This window comes from Odocoileus virginianus, chromosome 17, assembly GCF_023699985.2.
Source record: "Odocoileus virginianus isolate 20LAN1187 ecotype Illinois chromosome 17, Ovbor_1.2, whole genome shotgun sequence".
Taxonomy (NCBI): Eukaryota; Metazoa; Chordata; class Mammalia; order Artiodactyla; family Cervidae; genus Odocoileus; species Odocoileus virginianus.
In genome coordinates this window covers 40,501,988-40,516,283 of record NC_069690.1, presented here as the reverse complement: position 1 = coordinate 40,516,283, position 14,296 = coordinate 40,501,988, and the positions used below count along the sequence as shown (strand labels likewise).

At 45.8% G+C, this 14,296-nt stretch overlaps 1 protein-coding gene across 5 annotated transcripts in view; it reads right to left on the bottom strand.

The window, feature by feature from the left end:
• Positions 1-2,833: 2,833 nt before the first annotated feature.
• Positions 2,834-14,296, bottom strand: part of LOC110133808 (signal transducer and activator of transcription 5B) — a 65,396-nt gene continuing 53,933 nt past the window's right edge. For 4 of the 5 annotated variants that reach the window (XM_020887997.2, XM_020887996.2, XM_020887998.2 and 1 more), the window contains 7 exons: positions 12,449-12,655; positions 11,210-11,304; positions 10,976-11,106; positions 9,939-10,109; positions 6,290-6,341; positions 5,888-5,995; positions 2,834-5,385 (listed from right to left, as the gene is read on the bottom strand). In XM_020887997.2, the coding sequence (XP_020743656.1) occupies positions 5,259-5,385; positions 5,888-5,995; positions 6,290-6,341; positions 9,939-10,109; positions 10,976-11,106; positions 11,210-11,304; positions 12,449-12,655 (891 nt within the window). In that variant the 3' untranslated portion in view covers positions 2,834-5,258. Of the gene's footprint in view, positions 5,386-5,887; positions 5,996-6,289; positions 6,342-9,930; positions 10,110-10,975; positions 11,107-11,209; positions 11,305-12,448; positions 12,656-14,296 lie in introns of those variants that run through there. The other variant, XM_070479480.1, reaches the window with a different exon arrangement.

Genomic DNA, 14,296 nt, shown 5'->3' with positions numbered 1-14,296 from the left:
GATTCATTCTTTCACATGTGACTATCCAGTTGTCCCAGCACAAATGGTCTTGGCACCATTGTCAAAAATTTGTTGACCACAGACACATGGGTTTCTTTCTAGACTCTGAATTCTATTCCACTTATCTATAGGTCTGTCCTCCTGCCAGCACTACACTTCGTTGATTACTATTTCTTTGTAATAAGTTTTGAAATTCCTAAGTGTGACTACCTCAACTTTATTTTCTTTTTCAATTGGTTTTGTAGGAGTGTATGGTCTAGTTTCCAGATATTTGTGAATTTTCCAGGGCTTCAGATGAAGCTGCTCAACACCATTAGTCATCAGGTATTTGAAATGCAAACTAGAACTGACTCAAGTCATATCACACTCCACTAGATGGCTATAATCAAAAAGGTCAGAAAATAGCAAGTGTTGGCAAGGATGTAGAGGAATTAGAACCCTCATGTAAAACAGTACAGCCACCTTGGAAACCAGTTTAGCAATTCTTTGTTTCTGGTCCAGGTAAACAAGTTTACTTGTTCAGTGAGTGGCGGGATTATTTTAGTGAGTCTGTCTGCTCCCCACTGCCCACCCAGCTACACAGTGTGGAGCCTCTGATGTTGCTCCTTAGGTGGGTGCAGACCCGAGTTAAGCCCATAATCACCCTAGGACGACAGTGACTTGCAAGGATCTCTGTGTCTCTTTCCCTGACCACACCCAGCTGTTAACACCACACTAGATGTTGGCTGATCTGCTAACAATGTGCTGGGGAATAAATGACTCCACAAATTGATCCAATCCAACGCAGGCTTCTTTGAAGGGATAGTTTCAAAGGTCAGTATTTGAGATTTGTTCTGACCCCAAGAGAGAAAGTTCCTTCCTGCTTTATCTTTCCCCTTTATCTTTTCTAGCAAACTAGGCAGTTCAGTTTGGCCTCTGTCTCCAATGAAGCTATGGGTCTCCTGCCAACAGCCTTTCACCACAACCTCCAGTTTTTGAGAGCACAGTTGAGTTTGAACTTGAAAACGGAGTCAGTTCCCTCTGTTTTAAACCTGCCTCTCCTCACTGGAGCAAAATCTCTGAGCCTTAGCTCTGGTGTTGTGGGTGTGATGATGGCACACTTCTGAGTGATGGGCCCACTTCAAAAGCTGAATGCTCAAACTTTCCTGGTTGTCCAGTGGTTAAGACTCTACGAGTTTCCAACACAGAGGGTGCAGGTTTGATCTGTGGTTGGGGAACTAAGATTGCACACGCCACAAGGTGCAGCCAAAAAAGGAAAAAAAAAAAAGCTGAGGGGTGGGTGTGATCAGCAGCCTCAGTCCTTCCCGGCCTGCCTCTCCCATGGTGGAATCACTACCTTATGGACCTGGGCAAATGTGATCAGGGCTCCAGGCCTCTCAGCAGCACTGGCCCAAGGTAAAGTATCCATCCTACCAGAAGGGGCCAAGCAGAAGGGAGTACCTTACCTTTCAGCAGTATCACCCAGAACTTAGCATCAGCTACAGGGGGCTGGGGGCAGGATGAGAAAAGCTGGCATCCTGGCTTTCCCAGATGGTAACCCTCTGACTGGGAGCTATGGGGAGAGGGAGCTCTGTGTTCCTGGCTGCACTGGTCTGGAGTTTCTGTCCTTCTGGGTCTTGGTTCAAACACCACGCTCACTCTTCTTACCACATTTTGTATTTTCTTGAGTAAACATTTCTTCATTTGCTGCATACCCTTAGGAGACCTCAAACGGGCGGGTTTCAGAAAACAATGGTCACCAGTTTCACTGCGGGGGTGGGTGTGTGGAGCTGTTCACGCTGTCACACCAGGAGTGGAACTCCCGTCACTCTTCAGTGCTCTGCAGCTCAGCTTGTGTCCCCGTCTTAACAGACTGTTCTTACCAAGGTCATCAACAGCCCCTTTAGTGCCAAACCCAGACAGTATTCCCAGTCACTATCTTTGACACTGTCCCCTTTCCCTGGGCTTTGTTAGCTGTAGCCTTTCAGATTTTCCCTATCTCTTCCATCACTGTTTTTTTTCCAAACCTTATCGGTGAAACTTCTCTTTTGAAGATTTATTTACGTTTGAGTAAATAAACGTAATTTTATTTACATGGAAGGTCTTTGCTGCTGCAGGTTGGCTTTCTCTAGTTGTGGCAAGTGGGGGTTACTCTTAGCGGTGGTGCACAGGCTTCCCATTGCTGCCGCTTCTCTTGTTGCGGGGCACGGGCTCTGGGAGCCTGGGCTTCAGTAGTTGCAGCGTGTGGCTCAGTAGTTGTGGTGTACAAGCTTATTTGCTCTGCAGCATGTGTGATCTTCCTGAACCAGAGGTCAAACCAGTGTCCCCTGCATTCAAGGTGGACTGTTAACTACCAAACTACCAGCAAAGCCCCCAGTGACACTTGAAAAAAATAATTTTATTTGACTGTGCCGGGTCTTAGCTGCAGCACACAGGATCTTCGATCTCATTGTGGCATGAGGGATCTTTAATTGTGGCATGTGAATTCTTAGTTGCAGCATGTGGGATCTAGTTCCCTGATGAGTTATTGAACTTGGGACCCCCTGCATTGGGAACTCAAGAGTCTTAGCCCAGGGTCATTAGGGAAATCCCCTGAACACGCTGAGTTTTAAGGATGAGCTTTCTAACAGGAATAGGAGATAAAGACTATCATTCTAATTTTCAAAACCTCATATAAACAGAAAGGTAAGAAATGCCCCCATTAGCCATCAAAGCTGGTGACACACACGCTCTGAGGCAGCCAACGCCCAACTAGTTCCTTTTTTCAGAGTCACACTGATGATTTCAAATATTTCCCCGTCAAAACCACCCTATCTCAGCACCTGGCGGAACGAAATAAAAAGAGGACTCCATATTGTCTACTGAGAGAAGTATTTATTGTAACATAAAATACACAATTTTGTGACTATCCCAAATTGTACACAATACTTTTTTTGGGCGGCTATATACTAATCTGCGTCAAGACTAAAATATGTATCTGAAATAATTTCACAAAGTTTTATAAAGAAAAATTATAAAAAAGTATGCTATTTTAAGTTATATTCACTTTTAGTCTTCCCCCTCACCCACTACAAAGCCCTGCACACACCGTACACTGAAACGTTTTGGTGACTTGTGTGTGTGTGTCTGGGAGCGAGCAAGGGGCTGAGGCAGTCGAGACTTGCCGTCGCCTCTCCTTGTGGTTTGCAGAACAGGGAGGAGAGAGAAGCTATATGCAGACAGTGAGTGCGCCTTTCAGTCACAATCTCTCCTATCGGGAGACACGGTCTCAGGAAAACTGAGGACAGATCAGCCGTGGGACACGTGCAGGAACCCCCAGGCTCCGGGCAGCCACTCTCCTGGGCACCCGTTCTCTCCACCCCGGTGCTAATGCAGTGACAGCTCGGCCCTTGGCCTGCCTGGGGCCGGGCCAACCGCTCATCTCAAAGCATGTCACTCCCTGCCCCTGGGGTTGCTGGGGCCACCAGGGTTGGCACTCAAGGTGCCTGGGTGACAGGGGCAACGAGGCTTCCTCTCCACCTTTCCCCAACACTCCCATCCTCGGCGAGGGGGCGGGGAGGGGGAGGCGGGGATTTTAATCAAATCTTGAGGACGTAAGGGGCTGCTACTCAGTGCTGGTATCCATGGAGGGCTCAGCCTGGTCATCAGAGGCAGAGACAGTCTACCGCCCAGCATAGAAAAATATTGATAAATCAGTGTACGAAACTAAGCTAGGGCAAAGAGCAGCTTTTAAAAAGTCATCTTCCAATAAATATTTACTACAGAGAAATATTTTCCTTTAACATTAAAACACTGATAAATTCAGAAGTTAATTTTGTAGAAAAAATATGTTCATTTCCCCACATGTATAAAAATAATGTTTTTAGGGCCATTCCCTCCTGGGTGTGGTCAGGCCCTTCTTTTTGAGGGGAGCTGGGGTGACCTTACAGGCTTAAACCCCAAAGCTATACCTGCCTCCCCCCTTTTCCCACCTGCCTGCCACAGCCCATTCCTTCCTTCTGGTGTAAAGCTATGGAAGAAATTTTGGACAAAATTATGCTGAGAATTTTTTTGTTTTGCTTTGTTTTTGAGCTTACCAAACTTCCCAGCAAACCTGCTGGCTGCGTTTCCCCAAATTACCCCAATGCTGACACCCAGCACCCAGCCCAGGTGGGCAACACACAGGTCCTAGGTTCAGCCCACACTCTAGCCACCTACTCCCCAAGACACTGTGTGTGGACAGTGAAGGGAACAGATGTGACCTGCGGCGAGTCAAAGGCACAGGGCCTGACGCAGGGAGAAAGAATTCTAATGTCAAATTAGGGCGAGAAGGGGAAACCGAGAAGTCCCAATTTAGACACAAAAACACGATTCAACGTTTGCAAAAAGCCGTCATCAATATGCCTTTAGAAAGCCTTGCTTGCGCCTCCACCAGCGCAGAGGAGGGCGGGCAGACTGATGGCTGTTCCCGGGGAACAAGGCGACATTCTCAGAGCCCGTGAGCCAGGGCCGGGCCGTTCAATCCGGCCACGACATAAAGGACATCAACGCTGTATGCTCTGGTTATGTGACCCCCTTGTCTTTCCTCTACTTCATCAAACGTGTCTGCACATGTGTACACACATAGGAACTAAGTGGCAATTCCACGGGGCGTGGGAGTGAGCCTGGGAAGCGGAGAACATAAGGTGGGTACCAGTTATTTAGAAAGCCACGACTTCCCTCGCCCCAACCACTACTGTATGTCCCTTCTTTTCCCATCCCTACCCAGGAAAACGGGGGCTGGGGGAGAGGGAAGGAGGGAGGACTGACTTTCTTCGTCACAAGGCAGTTTCTACGCTTCAGAAGAAAAGCAGACAATCATGGGTATAGATCAATGGCTTGGCAAACACTGACAAAAATACACCAGATGGGAATGTCCTTCCCTCACTTGAAGAGCCACGAGTCAGAGCCACTGGACCTCAAGACACATGGCCCAGTTCCAGGTCATGGAACTAACTGCCATTCTGCACAAGGTTCAGACAGCCAGAGCCTCTGTCTGCGGCCCCAGTGCCGCAGCTAAACTCTGGACAGCAAGGGGGAGAAGCAGCACGACATGCACGCTCACACTCACACACACACTTGCACGCCCTCACTGGTGCCACCATGCACAGAAACACTGAAGTCACAACTAGGATTCACACTTCACATTATGAGTATTGTTTCCAGAGAGAAGCGACTCATGGAATTAAAACATCCACAAAAGTAACTCCTCTGGCGAGGACAAAGAAGCTAGAGATGCGACGGGGCGGGGGGGTGGGGTGTCACGACTGTGCATGGGGGATCCACTGGCTGTCCATGGGTCGGCCTAGGAGCTCCTCCACACGCCGCGCCACGTCCATCGTGTCGTCCAGGTCGAAGTCACCATCGTTGTCAAGGACGGGGTCGGGGCTTGGGAGGAAAAGCGGAGAGGGTGAGGGAAGGGAGAGGCCAGAGGCCAACAAGGAGCGGCGGAGGCCACCCTGCGCCCCGCCAGGTGAGAGGCTCAGACTGCCTGTACCCTTGGCCCAGGCCTGGCGGGCAACCAGTAAGGCAACCTGAACCCTGGGGCAGAGTCGTCTGCCAGCTGGTTGGACACAGTGACTCAGACTGAAATACCCAGCCTACCCAGCCTCAACAGTGGCTGCCCGCACATACTTAAACTCCATCTGGTTCTTACACAGGGCCAGAAAAATCTCCACTTTAGAAGAGCAGAGCAGGTGACATTGCCCAACCCTGTTCGATACTACCAATGCCTGTGGTCAAATCTCTCCCTCCCACCTGGGCACGTGGCCTGGGTGGTCTCAGACCCAGACCAGTCCTGGTGTCCTTGCCATCAGTCTTCTGGGCACCAGGCCTCAGGCTGGATGCCCAGTTCCTCCCCCCGGAGCCCCATGATGAGAACACAACCTACTTCTGTGGGTACATGTTATAGTGAGGCTGGGGGCACACGGCTGGGGAAGGAGCCTGGTCCATGTAGGTGGCGCTGCCTCCCGCAGAGTCTGCAGAGGCGCTCACAAACCTGTGGGAGGAAGCGGAGCCTCAGCAGGGGGGACTGGGGAGGGGGCACTTTTGTGCCTTTCTCAGGTGTGGAAGGACAATGGCCACTGAGCCTAGGGCTCTGGATGTGGGAGCCAGGCCCTGGGTTCCAGTCCCCTCGTGACCAGGGCCCAGGTCCCTCCCCAGGGCTGGGCCAGGTGTGTGTGGGGGCAGGGGGAGGGAATAGGAGGGGAGGCAGTGGGGGTAAGGAGAGCCAGGTGGAGGCAGGGGAGGACAGAAGAGGCAGCAGGAGACCAGAGCCGAACCGGACACTTACTCGGGGACCACTTGCTTGATCTGTGGCTTCACGTATCCATCCACTGCTTTAGCTGCCGAGTGGGGAAGATGGTGATGAGAACCAAAGTTTTCAAATGAAATGACAATGCAGTCTCCCTTAAGAATCCCGTCTTTTCTTAGGATGAGACAGAATCACCTCATTTTCTCTTAGGATTTGGTACAAGCGTGTCTTTCATTTCTCTCTCTCATTTCTTTTGGTCTTGTAGTGTGCCATGTGGGGTCTTAGTTCCCCAGCCTGGGATCAAAACCATAACCCCTGCATTGGCAGCATGGAGTCTTTTAAAATAATTAATTTTGGCTTAGTTGCGGAATGTGGGATCTAATTCTTTGACCAGGGCTCAAACCTGGGCCCCCTGCATCGGGAATGCAAACTCTTAGCCACTGAAGCACCAGCGAAGTCCCACAAGCACATATTTTAATTCATTAGGAAGACCCAGAAGAGGAGAAGCCTCAATACTGACAATGGAAGCTAAGAGAGCTTCCAAGTTGGCTAGGATATGCTAATACATTCTTTAAACCATAAAAGAGGTAAACTTCAATACAAATCTAAATCAAGCATTAACTGCACACTCACTGTAAAAAGAAAACATATCTTCAAAAGTTTCAAGCTGCAGATACAGAAGGTCTGGCAACAAAACGAGGACCAGCTTGCGGAGGTCACGACTGGACAACTTCTCAATCAGACAAGGAAGAATGCTGTCACCACTGGGCTCTAGAGAAACAGCCTCGGGAAGAAATGACTTCCTTATCACTGGAGGTATTCACAGGGAAGGTGGACCAACACTTGCCAGGGGTCATACGGAAAAATCTAAGCATCAGAAGGGAATTAATCTGACTCAAGGATCCTGGGAGTTACTCTGCTCTGAACTTCTACTCTTTCAGGAAATGGAAAGTCACTTTGTCAGGTGTCTGCGTGTTCTTTGTGTGGGTTTTTGTACTTGGGAGTCATGTGATGGTTGTGCCTCCCAGTGGGTACCATTTATGCTGCATGGCTGGTTAAAAAAAAAATACTGCTGCTGCAGTGTCTCACTCTCCACAGCATCCTCTCTGGGATGTGGTAGGCTAGGGATCAACCGAGGGGATAAGGCAGAGTTACCTTCTCAAAAGGCTGGCTATGGAAATCCAGCTAAGGTCGGTACTAGGAATGTAATAGTCTGAAGTCGGTGATGTCTTGTTTCCTGGGTGTGTGAGGAAGGCAATAAGAATGTCTTAACTATATTAGACAGCGAAGATTCCGTTGAGGTCAGAAGGATGACTCAGTCTAAGAGACTGAACCGCGCCATGGGTCACACATTGCCTGTTATCCTGACCTGCTTCTTCTGGGGCTTCTAATGTCAGTGGCTGCCTTTTCATAATATTGCATACTTTTTGTGCTTTACTGTCTACAGAGAATTTTATAGAATGGCAGAAAAGATAAGAAACAAAGAAATGCTATAAAAATAACATTTGAAAACCTAGATTAGCTGGGCTCATAAAAAGAAGCAGTGGCAGGTTTAATCCAAAATACCACATAAGTCTAAAAATATTTTGGCTTACTTCCCCACCTAGAAATATAACCAGGTGGGAAGGCATGATACTGAAGGCAGAATCTCTAAAGGAAAAAGGTCGACAGATTGGGCTATGTAGAAAATACACATCTTTGCACTTCAGCAAAACAAAACCTAAATGTTAAAAGAACCATGACACAAAGAAAAAAATCTCTGCTATATATGATAAAGGCTTTATTTACTACATAAAAACCCTTGCATGTCATTAAGGAAAAAGGAACTCCAAAAGAAAAATGAACAAGGAATAGGAATGTACAGGAAAAATACAAATGGCCAATAATGCGGAGCTTAAGAAGCACAGGCTAGACTGAGCTCAAACCCTGGCTTGGCCTCTTCCTAGCTATGAGACCTCTGACCAGTCACTTTACTCCTCTGGGCCTCAGCGCCTCAAATGAAACTGGGGATGGGAACAGTAGCTACTGCACAGGCCTGGCTTGAAGATTAAAAGAGAAACTATTTCAAATGTGCTCAGAAAAGTGTCTGGTACGCAAGTAAGTGTTCAACAAACGTTCGCTGCTATTATTACTTCATTTATTATCACTGTTATTACTGCCATTACATGAAAAGATGTTTTGAGCTTATGAAGAATCAAAGAAATGAAAAATAAGAACTAAGATCTCATGTGTATGCCCTGACACGTAAGATCTCACGTCAGGCTGGCAAACAGGAAGCTGATGAAGAGACTCTATGCCTGGCAGGAGGAGGATGGAGAAACAGACTCTCAGACAGGCATCTGTGAGAATGGAAACAGACTTCACTTTCTGGAGGGCAATTCTGGAAAGATGTGTCAAAATGCTTGAAAAGCACCTACCATGTGTCTCAAATTTGACTTTAGGAATTTGTCCTAAGGAAGCAAGCTGAACAAGATGCAGGTGCCCAGTTATCTCGCTATTAATCATCACAAAAAAAACGTGACTAACTTCAAAGTATCTTAAATAACCAACACAGAATCACCATACAATGAAGTCTAGGCTATTGTTAAAACGATGCTGTTAGTTTATATTTACTAGCTTGTAACTCTGCCTGTGATGTATTTTTCAGAGGAAGAGTAATCAGGTCATAAATGATGATGTACGGTATGACCCAAACCCGCCACGACCTGGTCCTTCCTGCTGCTCTGGCCTCATCTCCTGCCATTTCTCCCCTGCTCATCCAGTTCCAGCCTCCTGGATCCTCGTGAGATATTCCTAAACACGCCAACTTCGCTCCATCTCAGAGTCTCTGCTCTTGTTCTCTCGGCTTAGAGTGTTCTCTCTTGAGATCTGTGTGTGACCTCCTACTTCACTCAGCTCTGACGTTGCCTCCTCAGGCCACGCGCGTGAAGTGCCACCTCCCTTGGACTCCCTATCCCTTCACCTTATTTGTTTTCATAATGGCCATCACTAAATAGATACGTTTATTTACTTGTTTATTGTCTTCCTTCTGCTATTAGATTGTAATCCCCACACAGGAAGTGCTCAATAAGCCTCTGGTGACTGGATGCAGAAAACCCAGCTATGTGGACTGAAGAACATTTACTAAATTGTTTATGTGGATGAGATAAGAATGTCGTGTGATATCTGTTTTCTTTTCTATACTATTCTGGAAAATTTTACAATCAATACATAATACTTTTATGCTCAGAAAGCAATAAAACCATCTCTGTTTTTCTTTTCTTTTTTTTTTAAACCATCTCTGTTTTAAAAAACAAAATTTTACCTTCCTAATTTTGTTTGCTCTAAACTTGTACATTGTAACACACTGCAGCTGCTAGAAAAACACTATGGTGGCTCCTCAAAAAGTTAATCATATGAATTATCATATAAAGCAGTCCTTTCCCTTCTGGGAAAATACTCAAAAGAATTAAAAGCCAGGATTCAAACAGATACTTGTTCCCTTCAGTTTGATATTTGGGGCTGGTGGTGGATATGTTTTTTGTCTGACTAAAGAAAACAGCTGGGATTTATATCTGCCCTGCATAAAGCTCAAACAGCAACCACTGGGTATTAACTGTACAGATTTTCATACAGATACAGACACACATACACCTAAAACAAAGCCCCAAATCACAACAAAACCAAATCAGAATGCGAACATTGTTACCAGTGGCAGGCTCGCATGGAACTGGGGTGTAATACTTGGAGTACACTTCATCTTTGGGCCGGTCAGGAAACACGTAGATAAGGTAACTCAGGTCTCCCAGGCGGTCGGCCAGGGAGCGGATGGAGAAATCTCTGGTGGTAAAAGGCATCAGATTCCAAAACATTCTTTCCTCTAGATCAACAGACAGAATAATCATGGTCTAAATATGACTTGTGAACAGGAAACCTTAAAACCCAAAGAGACTACAAATAAAGCTCTCGATGAAAATTGTCCTAATAAAAATCTCCATTTAAAAATAACCGTGGGTTGTGGATTAAGCAGTTTTAAAAGTCATGGGTAGATAAGCGGGTACCACATACCCCACTTCCCTTGAGATCTAATGATCTCAGGCAGTTTCCAGTTCAAACAGTGCTCTCTCCCTCCCTATAGAAACTTGTTGCTGACTCCAGCCCCTGATTCCCTGTACAAAAGCACGTAAGAGAGACAAGAAGCGTGTCCATAGCCAGAGGGTGTGTGAGAGTTATTAAAAGCTATTAAAACCTTTAAGTTACCAAAAACAACCATGCTACTCGTTTGACTGTGAGGATCAGAGGAAAGAACTAATATTTCCAGATGAAAATGGTCAATAGCCGTAACCTTAGGTTAGGATAAGGGAACAATGAAAACAGCATATTATTTCCATTCTAATGACTCCAAATAACAGAGTAATTCTTTACTGAAATAAGCCCAAGGTTGAATAATAGGGCAAAAAGTTCAAAGGTGAAGCAGCTGAGACTTTGGGCAGGATACTACATTACAAAGGTAGCTATGTCAGGTTGTCCATTTGTATTTCTCAAAATTAGTGCTTGTGTTTCCCATAATAAGATTTTACACCAGCTGCAGTTGTGTCATGGTTATCCATTTGTGCTTCCTGTAATGAGTACTGGCCCCAAGGAATAATAACAAGTACTCAATGAACTGGTGGTTAAAGTATAATAATTCTGCAATGTAAGCACCTAACCAGAGCCAAGATGTCCTAAAGAGGGAGAGACACTCACGAGAATCAAACTTCCAAGCAATGGTGATGCCACCAATTTCAGAGTCACTGAACCTCAGCAGGAAGGTCCCATCTGGCTTGTTGATGAGCAGGTCGTGGGCCTGTTGCTTGTTCACGAAACCCAAGATAGCCCTGGATCATAAAGGCCAAAGGGACAGAAGCAGAGTGTGATGTTTCAATGCAAGAAGGAAGACCTTGCCACTCTACTGCCAACTTAGTAAATGACAATGCTCACCCATCATTCCAATGAGGCTTGAGATGTTTCTTTAACACTTCCATAACACCATCAAACCACTGCCAGAAAGTATAATTCCGTCCGGGTAAATTCTCCTGGTTGGAGAGACAACAGTGAACCCAAGAAGGCAAAAGCCACACTCAGGGTCTGATTGCCTGGATACGCTTTAACTGGACAAATTAAATGGAAAACATCCACACTGTCAGGAACATACAAATATAGATGCCTGCCTGAGTTTGACCAAAGAGTCCTACAACCAAAAAACAATGCAGAGAAGAAAAGACGGGCGAAGGGGAAAACACCACAAAGCAATTACCAACACTCAGTGGGCCTAGCCACACACCCTCTCCCCTGCATCTGGGCTGACTAGTCCTTTGTTGGTTGTGATTGTGGCCTGTGATGAACCACAGCAGCATCACTCAGGAGATTCTGAGAAATGCAGAATGTCAGGCCTCATCTCAGGCCTGCTACATCCAAGCCCACCCCTTAACAAGATGCTATGGTGATGCGTAAACATGAATTGCATCAGATCGCACCGCGAGGCTATAGGGAACACTCCATCATCTGGGTGTTACCAACAATTATCAGCCAAATGGAGTGATCTGATCCTGTTGGAAGGCAGGAGCCGTACTGCAATGGCAAAGACAGACCATGAGGGCCTCCCGCTTCTCCTAGCAAAGCTCCTCTGATCACCAGCAAACCTCTTAGCCAGCTGGTTGGCACATAACCATTCAAAAAAGACATATTCAGAGACTATGAAATCTCTGAATTAGGGCACTTAAAATAAGTGGGGTGGGGGTGTAAGCAAAGAAATTAAAGTTCAATTTAAAATCAACTTAAATTTCCTTCATCAGCATCCTCTTTCTTGGGCTGAGGGTTCCATGGGAGCCTGACTTTGCATTATGCATCAAGGAACATCAGAGGGTCAAGGGGACAGAGCCATGGAGCTCTGATCATCACAAAAGCTTTACTTCTCATGAGTTACGTTACTGTTCGCTTTGCTGTTTCCTTTACAAAGGAGAAAACGCACTGGCTGCATGCTAGTGCACCCGATTTGCTTAAATATTCAAGCATGTAATTTTCTACATAAAATGTATGAGGCTGTCCACCTGTTCAGAAGCTTCCTAACGTCACGGGCACATCACATCAGGGACAGGAGGAGTGAGGGCCTGGTGCAGGGAGGCTCCTGATCGGGTTTGCAGGGGCTGATCTAACTGCTGCAGGTGGTGTGTCCCTCACCCGGTTGAACTGGGACCAGGACACGGACATGCCGCTGTAGTCCTCGAGGTGGCTGCTGCTGCTGTTGAACAGCTTCTGCGCCAGGAACACCAGGTTCTCCTTGGTCAGGCCCCGGTTGCTCTGCACCTCGGCCTTGAATTTCATGTTGAGCGCCTCGCACAGCTGCGGCCACAGGACTTTGTCGGGCACCGCAAACGGAACCCTGCCCTGAGGGGGAGAGAAGCCAGAAACCTTAGGAGAAAACAGTCGCATGATTTATACCCTTGATGCGCAAGAGAAAAACACCAGGGACTGGATGGAGTTACAAATACTTGTCTGGCTGAGCCTGAGTGTCAACTCAAACTTCCTTGGGGTGTGCAGTTTCGTGAAATTCAGAAGGATCCATCTTATCTTCTTCACTCACAACTTGGAAGGTAACCTTGTGCTTTCTGTGCGATTCTGTAAGTGAGCTGCTGGATGTGTCATGTTTCAATAGTCATGAAAAAAAAACATGACCAAGGTCTGGCTCTGATACTGGAAATTCAAAGGGAGTCTAAGTCTACAAGACTGGTTCTCTAGGTATATGGAGAGGATGTGTGTGTGTGTTGTGTGTGTGTTCATACATGTGTGCTCAAGTGTCATCCTTGCTCTTGACTCCTTCTGCCAAGAACGCTAGCTCAAAGTGAAATAACTTGTATGGAAGAGTAGAAACTGTGAGCTGATGATTTTACTGAGAAACAGATTTGAATATAAATTTATTAAACACTGCTTTCATCCCATTCAGCCACAGTACTTCATTTTATTATAAATCTTTTTTGGAAAAGGCAATTCCTTCACATGATATAAAATTTAAAATCACAGAAGGGTATACAGTGAAGTCACTTTCCTATCACTTTCCTATCTGTGTCTGCCAGCAATCTAGTTTCTCTCCCCAAAGCATGTAATCTAGTTTATTGTGTATACTAACAAAGTTATTCTATGCCTATCAGCGAATATGTATAATTTCCTTTTCTTAAAATATAAAACCCACATATTCGGCATCTCCTTTTTTTCACTTAATACTTTATCTGAAAGACCTCACATTAGCACATAAAGAAATTTTCCATTTTCTTTTGTGGCTGCTAAATATTCTCCAGTATGGAGGAACAATAATATATTTAACCAGATCTCCATTGGTGGACACCTATGTATCATCCTTAAGTCTTTGGCTATTGTTACAAGCAAAGCTGCAGTGTATTCATGTCATTTCACATATAGGCAAATACATCTGTAGAATAATTCCCACAAGTATGTATTTGTTCTAAAACAGCATAATGGAGAGGATGTGGAGAAAGGGGAACCCTCCTACAGTGCTGGTGGAAATATAAATTGGTGCAGCCACTATGGAAAACAGGATGGAGGCTCCTTAAGAAAAACTAAAAAGAGTTGCCGTAAGATCCAACAATCCCACTCCTGGCTATATATCCAGAGAAAACTCTAATTCAAAAATATACATGCGCCCCTGTGCTCAGAGAAGCACTACTTACAACAGCCAAGACATGGGAACAACCTAAACGTCCACCGAAAGGTGAGCAGATGAAGGTGTGGTGGACAAATACAACAGAATGCTGCTCAGCCATTAAAAACAATGCCATCTGTAGCAATACTAATGGGCCTAGAGCTCATCACACTAAGTGAGGTCAGAAAGAGAAAGACAAAGACCATATGATATTACTTATATGTGGGATTTAAAATAAGACACAAACTTGTTTATGAAACAGAAACAGACTCACAAAGAAAAGAAACTTTAGAAAGGGGAGAGGGAGTTGGAGAGGGAGAAATTAGGAGTTTGGGATTAGCAGATACAAGCTATTATGTATAAAACAGATA